Source organism: Danio rerio, chromosome 7 (genome assembly GCF_052040795.2).
Source record: "Danio rerio strain M-AB ecotype USA chromosome 7, GRCz13ab, whole genome shotgun sequence".
Lineage (NCBI taxonomy): Eukaryota > Metazoa > Chordata > Actinopteri > Cypriniformes > Danionidae > Danio > Danio rerio.
In genome coordinates, this window is record NC_141027.1 from 67,380,470 (window position 1) to 67,399,680 (window position 19,211).

General features: G+C 34.3%; 1 protein-coding gene across 7 annotated transcripts in view; it reads right to left on the bottom strand.

Moving 5' to 3' along the window:
- arap2 (ArfGAP with RhoGAP domain, ankyrin repeat and PH domain 2) overlaps positions 1-19,211 on the bottom strand; it is a 215,979-nt gene that overhangs the window by 147,891 nt on the left and 48,877 nt on the right. For 4 of the 7 annotated variants that reach the window (XM_087262102.1, XM_087262103.1, XM_087262105.1 and 1 more), the window contains 2 exons: positions 12,543-12,929; positions 8,857-8,926 (listed from right to left, as the gene is read on the bottom strand). In XM_087262102.1, the coding sequence (XP_087118228.1) occupies positions 8,857-8,926; positions 12,543-12,929 (457 nt within the window). Of the gene's footprint in view, positions 1-8,856; positions 8,927-12,542; positions 12,930-19,211 lie in introns of those variants that run through there. The other 3 variants (XM_087262107.1, XM_087262108.1, XM_087262109.1) reach the window with 2 other exon arrangements.

Consider the following 19,211-nt stretch of genomic DNA (forward strand, 5'->3'; position numbering starts at 1 on the left):
CGTTCATGTCTGGTGACTGGGCTGGCCAATCCTGGAGCACATTGACTTTCTTTGCTCTCAGGAACTTTAATGTGGAAGTTGAAGTATGAGAAGGAGTGCTATACTGCTGAGAAATGTGACTTCTCCTGTGGTTTGTAATGTAATGTGCAGCACAAATGTCTTGAAACCTCAGGCTGTTGATGTTCCCAACATGTGAATGTAACCCCAAACCATGATTTTCCTTCTCCAAACTTGACTGATTTCTATGAGAATCTTGTCTCCATGCGGTCTCCATGCCTTCTGCAGTATTTGTAATGAGTGGAATGCAGTTCAACAGATGATTCATCAGAAAAATCTACCTTCTGCCACTTTTTCAAATAATCAAAAAGAAGGCAAGTTACTGTTGCTATTACAACTGGGATCGACATCAAGACTTGTAAATAAAGGGGTCCTTGATTAGGATTTCACTTTATTAGGCTTTAGTTATTCTGGAATGTTGCTGATTTAAAGCAGCAAATCTGCAAATTTATGTCATTCAAAGTTCAACGTAAAGGGAAATATTTTCTTATACCTAATAATTCATTTCAACAAATGGCTGGTGGGCGATTTTACAGCCCAAAGGTCTGACAAATTTCTTCTTGCAGAATGCATGCTTAAGAGTGCTGTCCCCTATGCGAAGAACATGTGCGTTAACAAAAATTTAAAGTGAAAGTAAAGCACAACCACACATTCAAAAAAAAAAAAAGAAAATTCACGTTGATGTCAAGACCAAAAATCTGTAAATCGTATGGGGAGGAAAAAGCTGATAAAAACAGTCAAAAGCAACATCAGGCCGGGGAATCATACCGAACTTCAAAATAAACTCTTTTTTTTTTTATTTACCAGAGTGTGTGCTGTAAGGAGTTGTTTTATTTTAGCTGCGGCTAGTTTAGCTGGCCTGATCTTACTCACACTAGGTTTACATGCGCTGTCAGTGTCTCCCGCAATCGTCATGACAGCAGCCATTTAGAGTGTACTTTTGCCACAAAACAAAAACTGCTTTATTCAGGACGTCAATCACAATGCGATTATTTCTTACTGTAAGGATGTAATGATACTCAGGAAGTAGCATTCTAACAATGCTGCCTTGAATTGAAGCACACTTTTAATTTTTAGATACATTTTCGCTTCATAATTCATGTATGTGAGCTAACAGAGCCATGAGACTTAGTGCACATTTTACAAGATAACACTTTATCATTTGCCAGTCATATGTCATTACTCTACTTATTCACTCAGTGCTAAACAGCTGAGCACTATGTACTGTAACACAATCTACAACAGTAAAGCTTGCTATAGATTAACATTGCAATTGCTAAGTGGAGTTAAACTATTTTAAGCCCTTTTCAAGATTTGAAACTGTTCAACAAACAGTTTAAAACAACTAGTAGTTTATCACATTAAAATAAAGGGTTTGCTAAATAAGTACAAAGTCCTGCATTTTTAGTAGTCTACTGTTCTTGCCGACACATTATTTTACATATTACTTATTATGATATAAATAAACAATGCATATCTAATTTTTGGTCTTGAGTGGAAAAGCTATTTTCCATATTTTAATTAGACTGTTTTATTTAATGTTAAGTTGAATGTTTTGTATAAATATATTTATACAATATTTAATTAAATTAAACTTAAACCAAATATATTTTCATTATATAAATCTAGAGTAGATGTAGTTGACTAAATTAGACTAAAACTAAAATTATTCAGAATACTAAAATATGATTGAAACAAAAATGGAATTTTAGTTAAAAGACTAAAACTTAATCAAAAGTTTCTGTCAAAATGAACACGGATTTCAACATGCTGCATATTGATAGAAGCTGTTTTGACTAAATAGGTTACATACAATGTTTCCCAATAGAAAAAAAAAAATGTAAAATGACATTGATCACCTAAGGCTTGTACAGTTGTAACCAAAGAAATGTTGAACAGTTTGCAGTATAAGCATTAATAGAGTTCTTTGATAATGTACTTATTGTTTGTGCTAAACAATAGGACTGTGGAAAACAACAAATCTTATTTTTTATGCTTCTGTAAAAGTTCAGCACAGACGCTCTTGATTCTGAAGGTAATAATTAATAATATAATAACACTAATACATTAACGGTAAGGCGTTTTATACTGACCAAAACAACATTTTAGATGTTTTACAGTGTGCTCAGCCTGATGGTTTGTTCACACACATTTTTATCATCACATGATATCTTTCAACAAAATCACATGACCTTTTTTAGTGCGCAGACTGGAGTTGAATTGAATTGAATAAAAAGTTAATCCTACTCAGTTATGCGCATATGTTTATGCGCATTTTCAAAATTTATTTGCACCATGGTGTTTCCATCAATTTTTTTTTTTGTGCATATGCAAAATGCGCATAAAAATAGGTGGATGGAAACATAGCTACTGAAGCGCAGTTCTAAAGCCTGAAGAGATTTGTGTGAAATCATACAGCAGAGAAGCCAGATAGTGAAGTTTGTAGCTTGACGTAGTAGTCTTTTACGGCATTTAATTTATACTTAAGAAGTAGAACTGGCTGGATATTCATTACAACACTATAAGTTAAAACATTTCAAAATATACCAGCAGAGGATTTTATTTTCCAGTATTATTTCATCACTGAGGATATATTTACAATACTGTGTAAAAATCTTGTCTTGTCTCTTTCTCCTGAAACGTAATATTGTGTATCGTCTTCAGTGTCTTTCGCATCGAACCAAAGAGAAACACTGAAAACCACTGAGAACATAAACTTAACCACTCACAACAACTCAGTATAGCCATTTGGCAGCAGGTTTCTTATGTCCACCACTCATACTTTATCAAAATAGCATTTTTTTTAAACAGCCTTGTATAATGTAAACTAAACTGAAAACACAGACCCAGAGTTGGGCATACTGACAAACACATATCAAAATAATAATTACAACCTGCCATTAACGTATGTCCAAAAGTTGATAAGCTTGTTATTGATATTGGTGTTATACACAATGTACGAAAAGTATTCAGACACCATTACATTTTTCAATCTTTGTTATATTTCAGCCATTTGGTAAAATTATTTATGTTAATTTTTCTCCTCTTTAATGTACACAAAGCACCCTATATTGACAGAAAAACACATAACTGTTGACATTTTTGCAGATCTATTAAAAAAGAAAAACTGAAATATCACATGGTCCAACGTATTTAGACCCTTTGCTGTGACGCTCATATATTTAAGCTGTCCATTTCTTCTGATCATCCTTGAGATGGTTTAGACCAGTGGTTCCCAACCTTTTTCCTTATTCTCCGCAGACGAGCAGGCGCTGCCATTTGAATCTTTTTGGCACGAGACTTCCGGTCTCATTCACTTCCATTCGTTTTTAGACATTAAAAACTGCTCGTTTCGCTGTTTAATGTTGCAAACTGATATTTCCTTGTTATATTATACTACTTTGTCTGTATAGTCATGCAAACATTTGTTTGTAGAGCAAGTAGTTTGACCGTTTTTTGCCGTTTATTATTCCTTGTCATTTCTCCCATAGGCGACTGAAACGGAAGTTCTAAGACAATCGCGAAAACAGGCGCACTTCCGCATTTTAGAATAAGGTCAATAGCAAACTGGACTTCTCTAAGTTTTTCGTGCAACTGATTTTTGCAGTTTTCTGCCATTTTATCAATCCTGTCTTTCACAGTGTTGTTAGAAAGAGGGACAGTTTTAACTTTTTCAGCTGCTTGCGGACCACACATTTCCTCCACTATTTTAATGCAGGCGGGTTTGATTAGTTCCTCTCCAATATTATGCGGCTTTTTTGCCTTGGCAATCAACAGCAAACAGTCAAACGAAGCTTTAGTAGCCTTTTGTAAATCACTACCTGCTCTTTTCGAAGAATTCCTGATCTTTACTTATTGTCTCTGAATGCTTCGTTTCCTCGTGTCTTTTCATTTTTCTTGGTTTCATGCTGTCGTTTGCCAGTTTTCACCAAAAAAGACACATTCTGGATGAAACGTGTCTTGGCGTTCAATGAAACCAAAATTTAGGTAGGTTTTGTCATACTGTCTAATCTTTTTTTCGCCTCTGAAGAATCACTGCGTTTACGTTTCTCTGCCATTTTTGCTTTGATTTTGCCTTTATGACACGTTGACAAGCACGTTGCGCGTGTGAGTGCAATTTAAATAATTATTTATATAAGATTTTTTTTTTACTATTATGTTGGAATTTAAAGCATATGTTTTTATATTTTTAGTTTTTTGGTACTTAAAAATACATATATATTAGTGGAGTATTTTTAAGCCTTTTTCTACCTCAACACTTATCCTCTCCCGCGCCCCCCTTGTGAACTCTGGCACCCCCCTCAGGGGGGACGGACCCCAGGTTGGGAACCACTGGTTTAGACTTTCATTTGAGTTTGATCTACTGATTGGACTTGATTGGGAAAGCCACACACGTGTCTACATAAAACCTTACAGCCCACAATTCATGTCAGAGCACATGACAATCATGGGGTCAAAGGAACTGCCTGAAGTGCTCAGAGACAGAATTGTGGCAAGGCAAAGAGCTGGCTAAGTTTACAAAAACTTTCTGCTGCACGTAAGGTTCCTAAAAGCACAGTGGCCTTCGTAATCTTTAAATAGAAGACGTTTGGGATGACCAGAAGCCTTCCTAGAGCTGCCCGTCCGGCCAGACTGAGCTATCGGGGGAGAAGAGCCTTAGTGAGAGAGGTAAAAAAAAACTCAAAGATCACTGTGGCTGAGCTCCTGAGAGGCAGTCAGGAGATGGGAGAAAGTTGTAGAAAGTCAACCATCACTACTGCCCTCCACCAATCAGGGTTTTCAGGCAGAATGGCCCGACACATGAAAGCCTACATGGAGTTTGGTAACAAACTTCTGATTGACTATAAGATGGTGAGAAATAAGTTTCTCACCATCATTTTTTCTGATGAGACCAAGATAGAAATTCTTGCCTTAATTCTAAAGTGCCATGAGTGGAGAAAACCAGGCACTGCTCATCACCTGTCCAATACAGTCCCAACAGTGAATCATAGAGGTGAGCATAATTCAGCGGTGGCGTTTTTCAGCTTCAGGGACAGAATGACTGGTTGCAATTGAAGAAACTGTCTATATACTTTCTCTCCCCACTGTATATCCAACAAAAAACATACTTTGCATAGAAGACCTTGACTTTTGGTCAAGCTGAGTCAAAGGAACAAAAACATGCCTAAAGGGATAGTTCACCCAAAACTGAAAATTCTGACAAACAGTCAAAGAAAATATCTTCTTTTGTGTTATATAGTATATTTGTATATTTGTATATTTCTTTTTGGGGGTGAACTATCCCTTTAAAGGTCCCATGAAATATGCATTCATATTTATTTAACATTTGCGTAATCTCAACCGAAACATGAAGAGAGAGTGGGACAAAGTGTTTTTTTTTTTGTGGGACAAAAAAAAAAAAAAAAAAAACTGCCAGAAGTGTTTCGTTTTATCACAACTTTGCCAGTGAGAGTAGTTTAGATCAAGTGCAACAAATGAAATGCAAATGAGAAGAGTCTTGACAGGACCAGGGCTTGTCAGATACTAGAGAGCATTTGAAACTGTAGTATGAGGTGATGTGAATAAAACCATTGATCCTTTTAGATGGAAGTGACAAACTGCAAGCCTTATGCTTATATCAAGTTTATATCTTCTAAACACGAATTATGCCACTGTTTTGAGGCACGCTAGCTTATAGATATCTTAAAAAGGAACAATACTAATACTAACAGTTAAAAAACGTACAATTTATTAAATGGGAACCTTAAAAAAGAACAGTTATAATGTAATTTTTGAAATGCATTTTCACCTTATTCTTTGTGCACAAGCGGCACAGCCCTTTGAAACTTTTTGGCTCGAGACTTCCAGTCTTATTCACGTGCATTCTCTTTTAGACGTTAAAAACAGTTTATTTTGCTACTTGATGTTGCAAACAAATATTTTATTGTTTTATAATTTTATTATTATATAATTTTATTATTCTATTTTGTCTGTATAGTCATGCAAACACTTGTTTGTAGAGCAAGTAGTTTGACCGTTTTCTGTCGTTCATTTTTTCTAGTCATTTCTTACATAGGCGACTGAATCAAAAGATCTAAAACAATTGCAAAAACAAGCAAACTTCTTTTACAGTTGTGAGTTGCATTATGGGACCTTGATCTTTCTCACATAATTACAGTTATTATGGTCATAATTGTAATAACGATTATTTAAAACGATATACAGTTGAAGTCAAAATTATTTGCCATCCTGTGAATTTTTTTAGCAATTTTTCCCAAATGATGTTTAACAGAACAAGGAATTTTTCACTATATTTTCAATAATATTTTTATTCTTTAAAATATTTTGAATCCTATTTTAAGGGCAATATCATTACCTACAGCTAATTATGTCTGTAAATGATGCACTTTAAGCTGAATACTAGCATCTTAAATCTAAAAATCTAGTGAAACATTATGTACTGTCATCATAGCAAAGATAAAATAAAGCAGTTATTAAAAATGAGATGACTTTAGATGTGTGTGCTCTGCTTGTCTCTGAGGCCAAGCGCATACACACAACAACATGTGATCTCTTTCGCACATTTAAAAACATGAATGATTCCAATGTCTATGAATGAATGATGCTGCAACAGTGACATTACAATACCTGCTTCTAGTAATTTTCAAGTGAAACTGTGCTGTGCAGAGCAACAAATGTGTACAACTGGAAAGGGGGTGGTATTTGATGCAATAATTGTTTTATCTCAATTAATGATTTTTTATAATCATAAGAAGCTGAAATCAAAATTGAAACGGAATTTCAATTAATTGCACAGCCCTAGTTTAAAGTGCTATATTGTCTGGATTGTACTTGTATATTACGCTCCAAAAACCTTGCAAAAAACTGCCAGTACACTACTAAAATGTCAATAATTGTCACTTTGTTAAACTGCAGAGATGAATTTTTAACATCAAAAATCCACAAAGCAGAGATCATGGTCAAATAATGCAGTAAATAAACGGAAAACACAAATCACAATATACAGAAACTGTTAATTAACTAATGTTTTTTAGATGTTTAGATAAATGCAGATTTGGTGGGTACAACACATTTCTTAAAGAAAGAGGAAAAAAAGAAAAGAAAAAAAAACTGGCTGACCTCAAACTATCTGTGTGTGTGTGTGTGTGTGTGTGTGTGTGTGTGTGTGTGTGTGTGTGTGTGTGTGTGTGTGTGTGTGTGTGTGTGTGTGTGTGTGTGTGTATTTTTGCAATATATCATGACACAAATGTGTACAGTATAATGACATGTATTACAAGCAGATGGTGATTTATTAGGACATTGCTGATGTCCCCATTTTTCTCAAAAGTCTTATAAATACTACAGGATGAGTTATTTGTATTGTTTTATTTAAAACTGTAAACTGTAATTTACAGTAAGGTTTCCAGTGGGGTTAAGTGTAGGTTAGGCGTGGCGCAATAGAAAATACAGTTTGTACTGTATAAGAACAATGGAAACATATACAATAGGGAAAGAAGTATTCAAGTCACCATTTTTCTGGTTGGCTTGAAAGATTCCCCAGATGTTGGTAAAAATCCAAGAAATCCATTTACGCAAAGTAAACAATATTGATTAGTTTACAAATGTTGTGTAATAAAATGAAATGACAGAGGAAAAAAGTATTGAACACATAAAGAAAGAGAGGTGTAGAAAGGCAGTGAAAGCCCAGACTGCAGCTGAAATCTCTCAGTATATCTTCAGTAACCCTCTGCCCTTCGTCATTGTAAATTAATCTCTCAAATGCTTTTAGAGAAAGAAAATCAAGCTGTAAAATGGCCCAACCAATCGCCATCCAATATATAAAACAAAATAAAGGTCAAATTTAATAGCCGAGACACACAGAACCATCACGTTTTTGACACTCAGTAGTTTAGCACTTTCTCCTTGAGTCATTTCAGTGTTACTACACGCACATAATAAATATATATATATATATATATATATATATATATATATATATATATATATATATATATATATATATATATATATATATATATATATATATATATATATATATATATATATATATATATTTATTTATATATATACATTTTTTTTTTTTTTTTGCTTAGTGTAGTACTAAACAGGCTCCTTTTAAATATTTTTTCCAGAAAAAAATAAATAAATAAAAACACAACATGTTCAATACTTTTCCCCACACTGTAGAAGATACCCAAAAATCACAAAAACAAACCTGTGTGTGTGTGTGTGTGTGTGTGTGTGTGTGTGTGTGTGTGTGTGTGTGTGTGTGTGCATACGTGCTTGTCTGTAAATAGCACATGACAAGGTATGACGAATGGAGGTAAAAATAAGACTGATGTGTAAAGCTAAGACAGACCGCACCACTGATGTTTTCTTATGATTATGACTATGCAGTAACGAGAAGACAAGAGCAAGGCACACACAGGTGCTTCAAAAGCCCACTTCCTCTGTCTCTATTAGAGCGTCCTCTACCCCTGCTGTTACACACTGATGATATCAGCCTGTCCCTGCAACCAGCGCTGTTTCTGGCCTACTGTGATAATACTAGATCTGCTAAAAGTGTGAGTGACTGTCAACAGCCATGCAGGAACATTTAAGTTTTATCCCACAGCAAGTGGAAATTAAGAGAGGGATTTGCAGCAGTTTTGTACACTCTGAGATATTTTAAACTGATTGCACACGCTGAGTTTAAAACTGATACCAGGCTTTAAAGCTGGTCTTCTTCTTCTAACTCAAAATGAAACAAGAACATGACAAGGCAAAGCTATATAGTGCATGAGAATATGGGTGTGTAACCTTATCGCTGTTGTAGTAGGTGAGATTTCCTCCTTCGAGCTTCACCCATCTCCTCTGAAAGACGCAGTTCCTACAATTAAAAAATGAATAGTCAAGTTGACAGAAAATGTGATGGAGTTTTTTCACATCATTAATGATGGTACTAGATTAAAATATATACAATGCTTAGCATATTTGAGTACGCTACATTTTGAAAAATTAATATTTTTCTTAATTTCTCTGTGAATGTAGACAATGTATTTTGGCGCATTTATACAAAACAGATTTTTTAAACGGATATATTGATTAATATACCATTTTAGTCACCAAAAATATTTAGAAACTGAAAGTAAGATTTTAATACAATTAAAGTCAAGCAAAAAAAACTTGAAAGATTACAAAAAAATTGCTTCTCTTGATTTGTAATCTTTTTTTAAAATTTGTATTTAATATTTTTTTATAACATATAAATTTAGGTGTACTAGTTTTTGGGCTGTTATCGTAAGCTATTTTGTTAGATAAGCTCCAGATTTGGTTTATGTACTGACTAAACCAATGTATATGCACAAATATAATATTGTAGAGCTTCCAATTAAAATTATGAATTTAAAAGATAGATTCGTGAGGGGTGTTTATGCTGAGAACTGGATATTAAGAACTGAAGGTTTATCAGTTTGAATGAAATTAATATGTTTGGCAAGTCTATTGAGTGGTTGCAATGGCCAAAATGATGCATAAATTGCAGCATGTCAGATACTAAAATAAACATCAAGTGCAAACAGGAAGAGAAAAACTAAAACAGGAAGGTTGTTTTATGAGTGGCTTTAGTGTGCATTAAAAACTAATGCTAGTGTGAAGTATGAAATATGCTGTAGACTGCAGCATCTATTTTGAAGTTTTGAACCTTTGCAAAAACGAAAAAAAAAATTTCTTTCTTGATGTTTTTATCTTGTATCTAGTCTAAATATCTAAACTTTCTTAAATTAAGAAGCATTTTGTTGACTAGAAAAAAGTTCAGCAATAATAAGTTAAAATTGAACTACTATTGTCCACTACAATATCATAGTTTAAACTTTAGTCAATTTGTAATGTAGTTGCGAAAACATAAATAACATCTTTAAATGTAAGTTCAAAGTTCAATGCAAAGGGAGACATTGGCTTTCACAGAGTTATCATAACAAAGCCTACAGCGAACAAAGTTTGAGGATTACAAAAAACACATCTGGGTTAGTGAGATCACAAATGCTTCCGGTTACATGCATTCACCATTTACAATTTAGTTGATTCAATTTATCTATACCGCATGTCCTTGGACTGAGGGGAAAACCAGAGGAAACCCACACCAACACGGGGAGAACAAGCAAACTCCACACAGAAATGCCAACTGGCCCAGCCGGGTCTCGAACCAGCAACATTCTTGCAGTGAAGCGACAGTGCTAGCCACTGAGGCACCAAGCTGCCCATAATTGATTACTTGTTGAAAAAAGTAAACTGAAAAAAAAGTAAAACTGAAATAGAAACCAGAAACTGCCTTCATCTTTAAAAGATTGTGTAATAAAATATGAAAGTTTTCACATTTTCATTCTTTGCAATTACAGTCCTGATTGATTAAGTGTTAATTGATTTAACATTCTTCAAGATATCAAGAATAGAATATAACCAGATTCTTTGAATACCATGCAGTAGCCATTGTCTAGATGACTGTAGGGTCATGTGGCCAAAAGGAATGAACTGCCGCTCTTGGAAATGGAGCCTTTAGAAATTAATGCTTATTCATTAATTTTTTCTCCCTTAATTAATCTGGAGTCACCACAGCAGAATAAACCACCAACTTATCCAGCATATGTTTTACACAGCGGCTGCCCTTCCAGCCATTACCAGGAAACATCCATACACTCTCATTCACACACAAACACTACAAACAGCGCATGTCTTTGCACTGTGGGGGAAAACGAAGCCCCCGAAGGAAACCCACGCCAACACTGGGAGAATATGCAAACTCCACACAGAAAAGCAAACTGACCTGAGGCTCAAACCAGCAACCTTCTTGCTGTGAGGCAGCAGTGTTCCTAAGTTCCTAAGTTCATTGTAGTGGATTTTATTCAGAAATAAACTTCAGCTCAAAACAGTAGATGACTGTGCACTTCAAGGAAGCCCATAGCAGGGTAAAGTACAACTTCCTGTTGCAAAGTGACTTCAGAAGACATAAAATATAGTTTATAAGTCACTTAGCATGGTAATAGAGTCATTATGAACTAAATGGCAAACCGTAACATTTAGAAAATGACAGCATACAGTGCTTTAGTTTAATTCATCCACAAAATGTAAAATGTATACTTTGAAATGTGGTGTTTTGCATGACAGGCAACATTGTCAAGTAGGGTTGAGATGAAAAAAAAAACTCATCGATGCATCAGCATCACAATTCAATCTCTCTAGTGATACTGAATCGATTCTCAAAAGTTCAGAATTGACTCAGTATTCAAATTAGATCTCAAAGATGCAGGCCTTTATTTGTACAAACTGATAAAAAATGTTTGTTTTAAAACGAGGTGAAAAAACACAACTCTTGAGATTTTTAGAGGAAAACTAAATAAATTTATGCTAAAGCCACTTAAATTTGTAAAAACTAATAAGTTATCTTAAATCTTTCATGTTCTACAGTGTAGGCATATGTACGTATACTTCTCTTAATTTTGACAAAGAGGTACAAACTTAAAGAGATAGTTCACCCAAAAATAAAAATGTGTTTATGGAACTTAACCTCAACGGTTCACGTTTTTTAGAGTTTCTTTCCTGCATTAAACACAGATAAATAACTTGTAGAAGGCTGAAAACCTTTAGCCATTGTAGAAAAAACAATTATGGTAGTCAATAGTTACAGGTTTTCAGCTTTCTTCAAAATATTTTCTTTTGTGTTGCCCAAAAGAGAGAATGTCAAGCATGCTTGGAATAAATAAAGCGTGAGTAAACTATGACAGTATGTTCAGTTTTGGGTCCACTTTCGAAATTTAAAGAAGTAGGGGAGCGCGGGGCACAAACAAACGTAGGGCAAAATCTAACACTGAGATTAAAGGTATTTGCTCGAGGTTAACCATGGCATACTTCAGAGGTTTTCACCACAGTGTGGCAGATGTCTTCATGCTAATTATTTAAAAAGTTCCACAAAATTTGAATGAGAAACATAGAAGAAAACATTTTTGCAGTATAAAAGTATTTTTATCATAATCAATATTTTTTTTATTCTTAAAAATATGTGAAAGTATGAACGTAAACTCTTATATTGTTGTGATCACCGTTGTCTAGGCTAAAAGATGAAACCATTTTGAAAGATGTAAAAATAAAAACTCACCAAAGTTAAAAAAGTTGACGCTTTTGCACAAAAACATGTCTAAATGTGTTTATATATTTGGTCACACTTTATTATGATCTACATGCTAACTAATCCTCATTTGATTACAAGTAGACTGTAATGTTTGGGTTAGGGTTAGTGTAACTTGACATGTACTTGCAAAGCAGTATCAACCGATATTAAGCAGACTGTCTACTAATACTCAAATGGACCATTAAAATAAAGTTAAGATATACAGTATGTAACAATAATTGTGAAATTTCTAAAGATTCCTGTGCCTATTGTCAAGAATAATATTAAAATCAGTGCAAAAAAATTGCAAATAAAGAAACAGAGCTTTTTGCATATTCTTTACCCTTGAGGGGAGAGTTTGTCCAGCCAGCCGGCTTTGGTTGCAGTCTTACATATCCCATAGAAGCAGGCGTATGGAGAAATGGACAGGTCAGTTCGAGGAGGAACGCTGGGTTTCAGGAGACCTGGTTGGTCATCGTGTGCCAAACTGTATATAACATTTACATCTGCTTGTGACTGGGCTGACACAGCTGAGGGTCCAGTGCTAGAGAGAAGAGTAGGAGGTGTGGGATGTTCATTAGTAATTTGCTGACAAAAGCTGGATGCTTGGACAGTAGAGTAATCATCATAATCATCTTCATCAACATTCTTATCATCATCGATGTGTTGCTTGGAAAGGTCTTGCTTGTTGTTATAATGTACTTTTTCTTTGGCTTGTGTCTGCTTGTGTCTGAAAAAAATAAATAAACAAATAGTAGAGTGAAAAATGTAGAATGAAACAAATAGTAGAGTGAAAGAGCACTAAGCAAAAAATTGTTAAACACATTTTAACAAGGCTAAATATTAACAAATAGCTTCGTTTGGACACTAATTATAATTAAAAAAAAAGTTTGGGTAACATTTCTGTACACATTTTGGTCACACTTTACAATAAGGTTTAATATGTTAATGTTAGTTAATGTATTTACTAAGATGAACTTGGGGCCCTATCATACAACCGGCGCAATGTGGCGCAAGGTGCGGCGCAATACTTGTTTGCTAGTTTCAGCTTGGCGCAAGAGTCATTTTGAGGCATTGCGCCACGCTCTTTAAACAGCAAATGCATTTGCGCTCATATGTGTGCCCATAGGCATTCTGGTCTTAAGAGGAAGGCGTTCTGAGGCGCACTGCTGGCGCGTTGCTATTTTGAGAAACTAAAATAGATTTTTCATTAGACCAAAACAAACCAGGTCTAAACTCCAGGGTAGAGTTGTGCCATGCATACACACTGCTTAATAGCCTACACACAAGATGTAGAGCAATACGCAAATACATATGATTTTTTTGCCTTCATCTCAGGAGGCTCTTTCATTCATAACAATTTGCTTTTGTATAATGTTATTATTATTAGCAGTATTATTTATTACAGTATATCCATATGTATATTTGTTTTATTAAAAACAAGCTTAGATTTGCCCACCTGCAGGTTTTAGACCATATGGGGCGCAGCATGTGTTTTAGGATATAACTCAGGTTTTTGAACACACTTCATTATTATTGTTAATTTTTTCGTTTTTTTGGAAATTAGAACTGAATTTAGAAATAGTTTTGAAACAAATATTTGCGCTTAACAAACGAAAGTAATTATTTATAGGCTAAATGATGTCTGTGCGTAAAGGTTTCCCTATCCAAGAGCGAATCAATTATCTCTCATTCTTGCGCGGTACATGCTCTGTTTAACTGTTTTCTGTCAAAAAAAAAAAATGTTAACTGTTTGCTTGTGAAATGCTTAGTTTTTCCACTTCCACATACTTTACGTCCTGTAAATAGCAAATGCGCTTATGGTGCACCGCAGCTGGCTCTTAAACGGAATGGGAGATGAGACTCTGATGAAGTGTTTGCGCCCTGCACTTTCCGTTTTGCGCATGGACCGACAAAATAGAGCCGTAAGTATGAACAATGCTTGTACAGCATTTAGTAATCATAGTTCAGCAATTACGAATACATTATTAAAATCCAAATTTATTCTTGTTAACGATAGTTAATGCAACGTTAACATAAATATTTTTTTTGTTTATTAACTGACATGAAAAAATAAATACTGTAATAAAAGTAGTTCATTGTTCATGTTAATAATTGGTCAGTTGGTCATTTTCAGTGTAAAATAATATATGATCAATGAGTTCTGTCAGCATACAGTGCATCCGGAAAGTAGCACTTCCCTTTTTCCACATTTTTATTTGTTTATGTTACAGCCTTATTTCAAAATGGATTAAATTAATTTATTTCCTCAAAATTCTACACACAATAGCCTTCAATGGCAATGTAAAAAAAAAGAAAAATCATATGTACATAAGTATTCACAGCCTTTGCTGTGAAGCTCTAAATTGATCTCAGGTACATTCTGTTTCCACTGATCATTCTTGAAATGTTTCATCAGCTTCATTGGAGTTCACCTGTGGTAAATTCAGTTGATTGGAAATGATTTAAAAACCATACACCTGTCTAAATAAGGTCCCAGGATTGACAGGTGGCTTTCCGTCTAAGCTGAGTAATCGGGGGAGAAGGGCCTTAGTCAGGGAGGTGATCAATAACCCGATGTTCACAGATGGTCACTCTGTCTGAGCTCCAGCATTTTTCTGTAAAGAGAGGAGAACCTTGCAGAAGACAACCATCTGTGCAACACTCCACCAATCAGGCCTGTATGGTAGAGTGGCCAGACGGAAGCCACTCCCCACCTGGAATTTGTCAAAAGTAATCTGAAGGACTCTCAGACCACAAGAAACTAAATTTTCTGGTCTGATGAGACTAAACTAACTATTTGGAGTGAATGCCAGGCGTTACGTTTGTAAAAAAAAAAAAAAAAAAAACAGGCACCGCTCATCACCAGGCTAATACCATCCCAACAGTGAAGCATGGTGGTGGCAGCATTATGCTGTGGGGATGTTTTTCAGTAGCAGGAACTGGAAGACTAGTCAGGACAGAGGGAAAGATGAATGCAGCAATGTACAGAGACATCCTGAATGAAAACCTGCTTCAGAGTGCTGTTGACCTCAATCTGGGGAGATGGTTTATCTTCCAGCAGGACAATGACTTTTAAGAAATTTGCAACACCTTCAAAAAAATATTTTTCACAATGTCCTAATAGGGTATTGCGTGTAGAATTTTGAGGAAATAAATGAATTTTATCCGTTTTGGAATAAGGCTGTAACATAAAACGTGTAAAATGTGAAGTTTTACAACAACAAAATTTTCTTGATGCACTGTATGTGTTTAGTTCATTGCAACTTAAACTAAGCTAATCATGTTTCTAACTTAATTTTCAGTCATTTTAACATAATATAAGTTTAATGGACTCAGCTTAAAAAATGTAAGGCAACCAGGATTTTTTTACAGGTATGTTATTCCCAGGTAATAACTACTGAATAACACAGGCTCAACCAGTCAAACTTCAAATAACCTTGAAATCATCTTCAAATGACTTGCATCCACATTCACATGTATCAGCTTGTCTGTGATTTGGACTGTTGTTGTTATGAATGAATAGTATATGCCTCAATCAACCTATGATTTGCGTCAGGCTGTTGAAAAGCCTATTAGGCCTGATGTATATTTTTTATGTTCAAAAATGTATATTTTTGTCTCTAAAGGATTAATCTGAGGTTTAAAACTACTCATAATAGTGTCTGCAGGCATCTCCAAACTCAGACCTAAAGAGGCCGGTGTCCTGCATATTTTAGCTCTAACTTGCCTCAACACACCTGTCAGGACATTTCTAGTATATCTAGTAAGTGATTGATTAGCTGGTTCAGGTGTGCTTGATTAGAGTTGGAGCTAAACTCTCCGGGTAAATGGCCCTCCAGGACTGAGTTTGGACACCCCTGGTTTGGACAGTTTGCAAGAGAGTTTAGTGTCTGTAGTAAAAGATTGCTGCGAGACCATGGGGGAGTGAACAAGCCTTGAGAGAGAGCCATCATGTTGGCAAATGCTACCGAAAGCATCTTTGGACTTAATTCATTTAAGTGGTAAGTTACAGTTTAGGGTAAGTAATATCTGTATCTTATTGACATAACAAAATATCTAAAGTAATAACAGTAATTAATAAGTGATAAATAATAATTCAGTTATAATGAAGGCAAAGGCAAAACTAAAATTTAAATATTATTCTTTGGACTTGTTATCTTTATCAATGCTGTCAATAACTGTAACATATAACACTAATGAAGAGAACAAGTAGGCTAGATAATCAAAATATATATATATGCAACAAACTTGTTAAATTTTAACACAGTCATGCTAAAATCTCTAAGAGCATAAGAGCACTAAATGAAGTTCTCTACATCAGAGCTATTAATAATGAAACTATAATTGACACTGTATATATTCATGTATGGAGTATTAAACAATTGATATACAGTTGAAGTCAGACTTATGAGCACCCTGTTTATTTTTTCCCCATTTTCTGTTTAACAGAGAGAAGATTTCTTCAACACATTTCTAAACATAATAGTTTTAATAGTTTTTCATTTCTAATAACTGATTTATTTTATCTTTGCTATGATGATGGTAAATAATATTTTACTAGATATTATTACAGATATTTATTACTTGATAAATAATATTTTACTAGACACTTCTATGCAGCTTAAAGTGACATTTAAAGGCTTAACTAGGTTAATTAGGTTAACTAGGCAGGTTAGGGTAATTAGGCAAGTTATTGCATAACGATGGTTTGTTTTGTAGACCAGTGGTTCCCAACCTGGGGTCCGCGCCCCCTTAAGGGGGGCGCCAGAGTTCACAGGGGGGGCGCGGGAGAGGATAAGTATTGAGGTAGAAAAAGGCATAAAAATGCTCCACTATTATAAAGGGCTTTGCAATTAATCGAAAATCCGATTTAGATTTCGGTTTCAAACAATTATAAAAAAGCATTAATCGAGAAATGATTATTGTATCATATTTTGCCACGTTCCATTTGTAAACGTGTTGCTCTTAAAAGCGCGAAAGAGCTTATGTGTGTGTGCAGCACGATCACGCAGTCAGAAGCGTGCAGCCGGTCAGCATTCACTCTCATTCACACACTGAGACGAGCAGAGGAGCGCAGACATCTAAAGTCATCTTAACGTGAGCGCTTTAATGGTCAAATAGGTGTCAAAACGCGGTGTTTAGTGATTATTTACATTAACCCTCATTTGTGTAATAAACAAACGAGTTGAGGATCAAAAGACGTGAAAGAGAAACCATTAAAGAGACAGCGCGCCATAATCCTTCTGCCGGCTGTTTTTATCATTATTAAACAAACATAACGAGAAAACCCTCGCTGCTCTTGACTGAAGGACTGCTGTAACTGTTAGCTAAAGTGTTTTTCTTACAGTGAAGATGCTTAAAGCACAGTTTGTTTCATATTTTTATTCTATTGTATTTATTTCTCTTTCCTTTGCAGGGTGGAAAATAACTGTATGTATACAGTTGAAGTCAGAATTATTAGCCCTCTTGAATATTAACAAACCTTTTCCTGCCCAATTTCTGTTTCATGGAAAGAATATTTTATTAACTTATTTCTGAACATAATAGTTTTGATATCTCATTTCTAATTACTGATTTCTTTGCTATAATGACAGCACATAATATTTTACTAGATATTTTTCAAAATACAAGCATTCATATTAAAGTGCAGTTCAAAGGCTTAAATAGAGTAATAAGGCAAGTCATTATAACGGTAGTTTATTCTGCAGACAATCAAAAATATATATTGCTTAAGGGGGCAAATAATATTGACCTTAAATTGGTTTCAAAATATTTAAACCTTTCTTTATTCTAGCTAAAATAAAACAAATAGAAGAAAAATATTATAGGAAATACTGTTAAAATTCCTTGCTCTGTTAAACATAATTTGGGAAATATTTATATAAAAAAAAAAAATCTCAGGAGCGCTAATAATTTTGACTTTAACTGGCAATGGTTTTGAATAATCGTGATTACAATTATGACCAAAATAATCGTGATTATGATTTTTCCCAAAATCGAGCAGCCCTACTATTATATATGTATTTTTAAGTACCAAAAAAAAAAAATCTAAACACATGCTTAAAATTTTTAACATAATAGTGAAAATAATTAAAATAAATAACTTTAAATAATTATTTAAATTTTGCTCACTCGCGCAATCTGCTTGTCAACGTGTCGTAAAGGCAAAATCAAAACAAAAATGGCAGACAAACGTAAATGCAGTGATTCTTCAGAGGCGAAGAAAAAGATTAGACAGTATGACAAAGCCTACCTAAATTTTGGTTTTATTGAAGGCCAAGACAAGTTAAAACTGATTAATTAATATTTTCTATACATATTACTATATATTAATATTACACAAACACACACACACACACACACACACACACACACACACACACACACACACACATATATATATATATATATATATATATATATATATATATATATATATATATATATATATATACACAGTACATATGCGTGTGCGTGCGTGTGTGTTTATATGGTGGGGGGTGTGTTTATATGGTGTTTGTATATGTTCATGGGGGGGCCCCAAAGAAAAAGGTTGGGAACCACTGTTGTAGACTATCAGGAAAAAAATAGCTCAAAGGGGCCAATAATTGTGACCTTAAAATGGGTTTTAAAAAAATATAAACTGTTTAAATTCTAGCTGAAATAAAACAAATAAGACTTTCTCCAGAAGAAAAAAATATTATCAGACATACTGTTAAAATTTTCTTGCTCTGCTAAACATAATTTGAGAAATATTTAAAAATTTATATATATATTTAAGGGGAGCTAATGATTCTGAATCCAACTTATATATATATTAATTCCCAATATATATATGTGTATTCATAGCACAATTCTTAACCTCACCACAGACTTCACTAATGTTGAAACCCTGGCTACAGCCATGGTCATTACACAAACACAGTGAAGCAATTACAGAAACCATATCATATTTTGCAATTTACAACATCATCCATAGAAATCCTTTGAGTGTCACAATGACCCATAT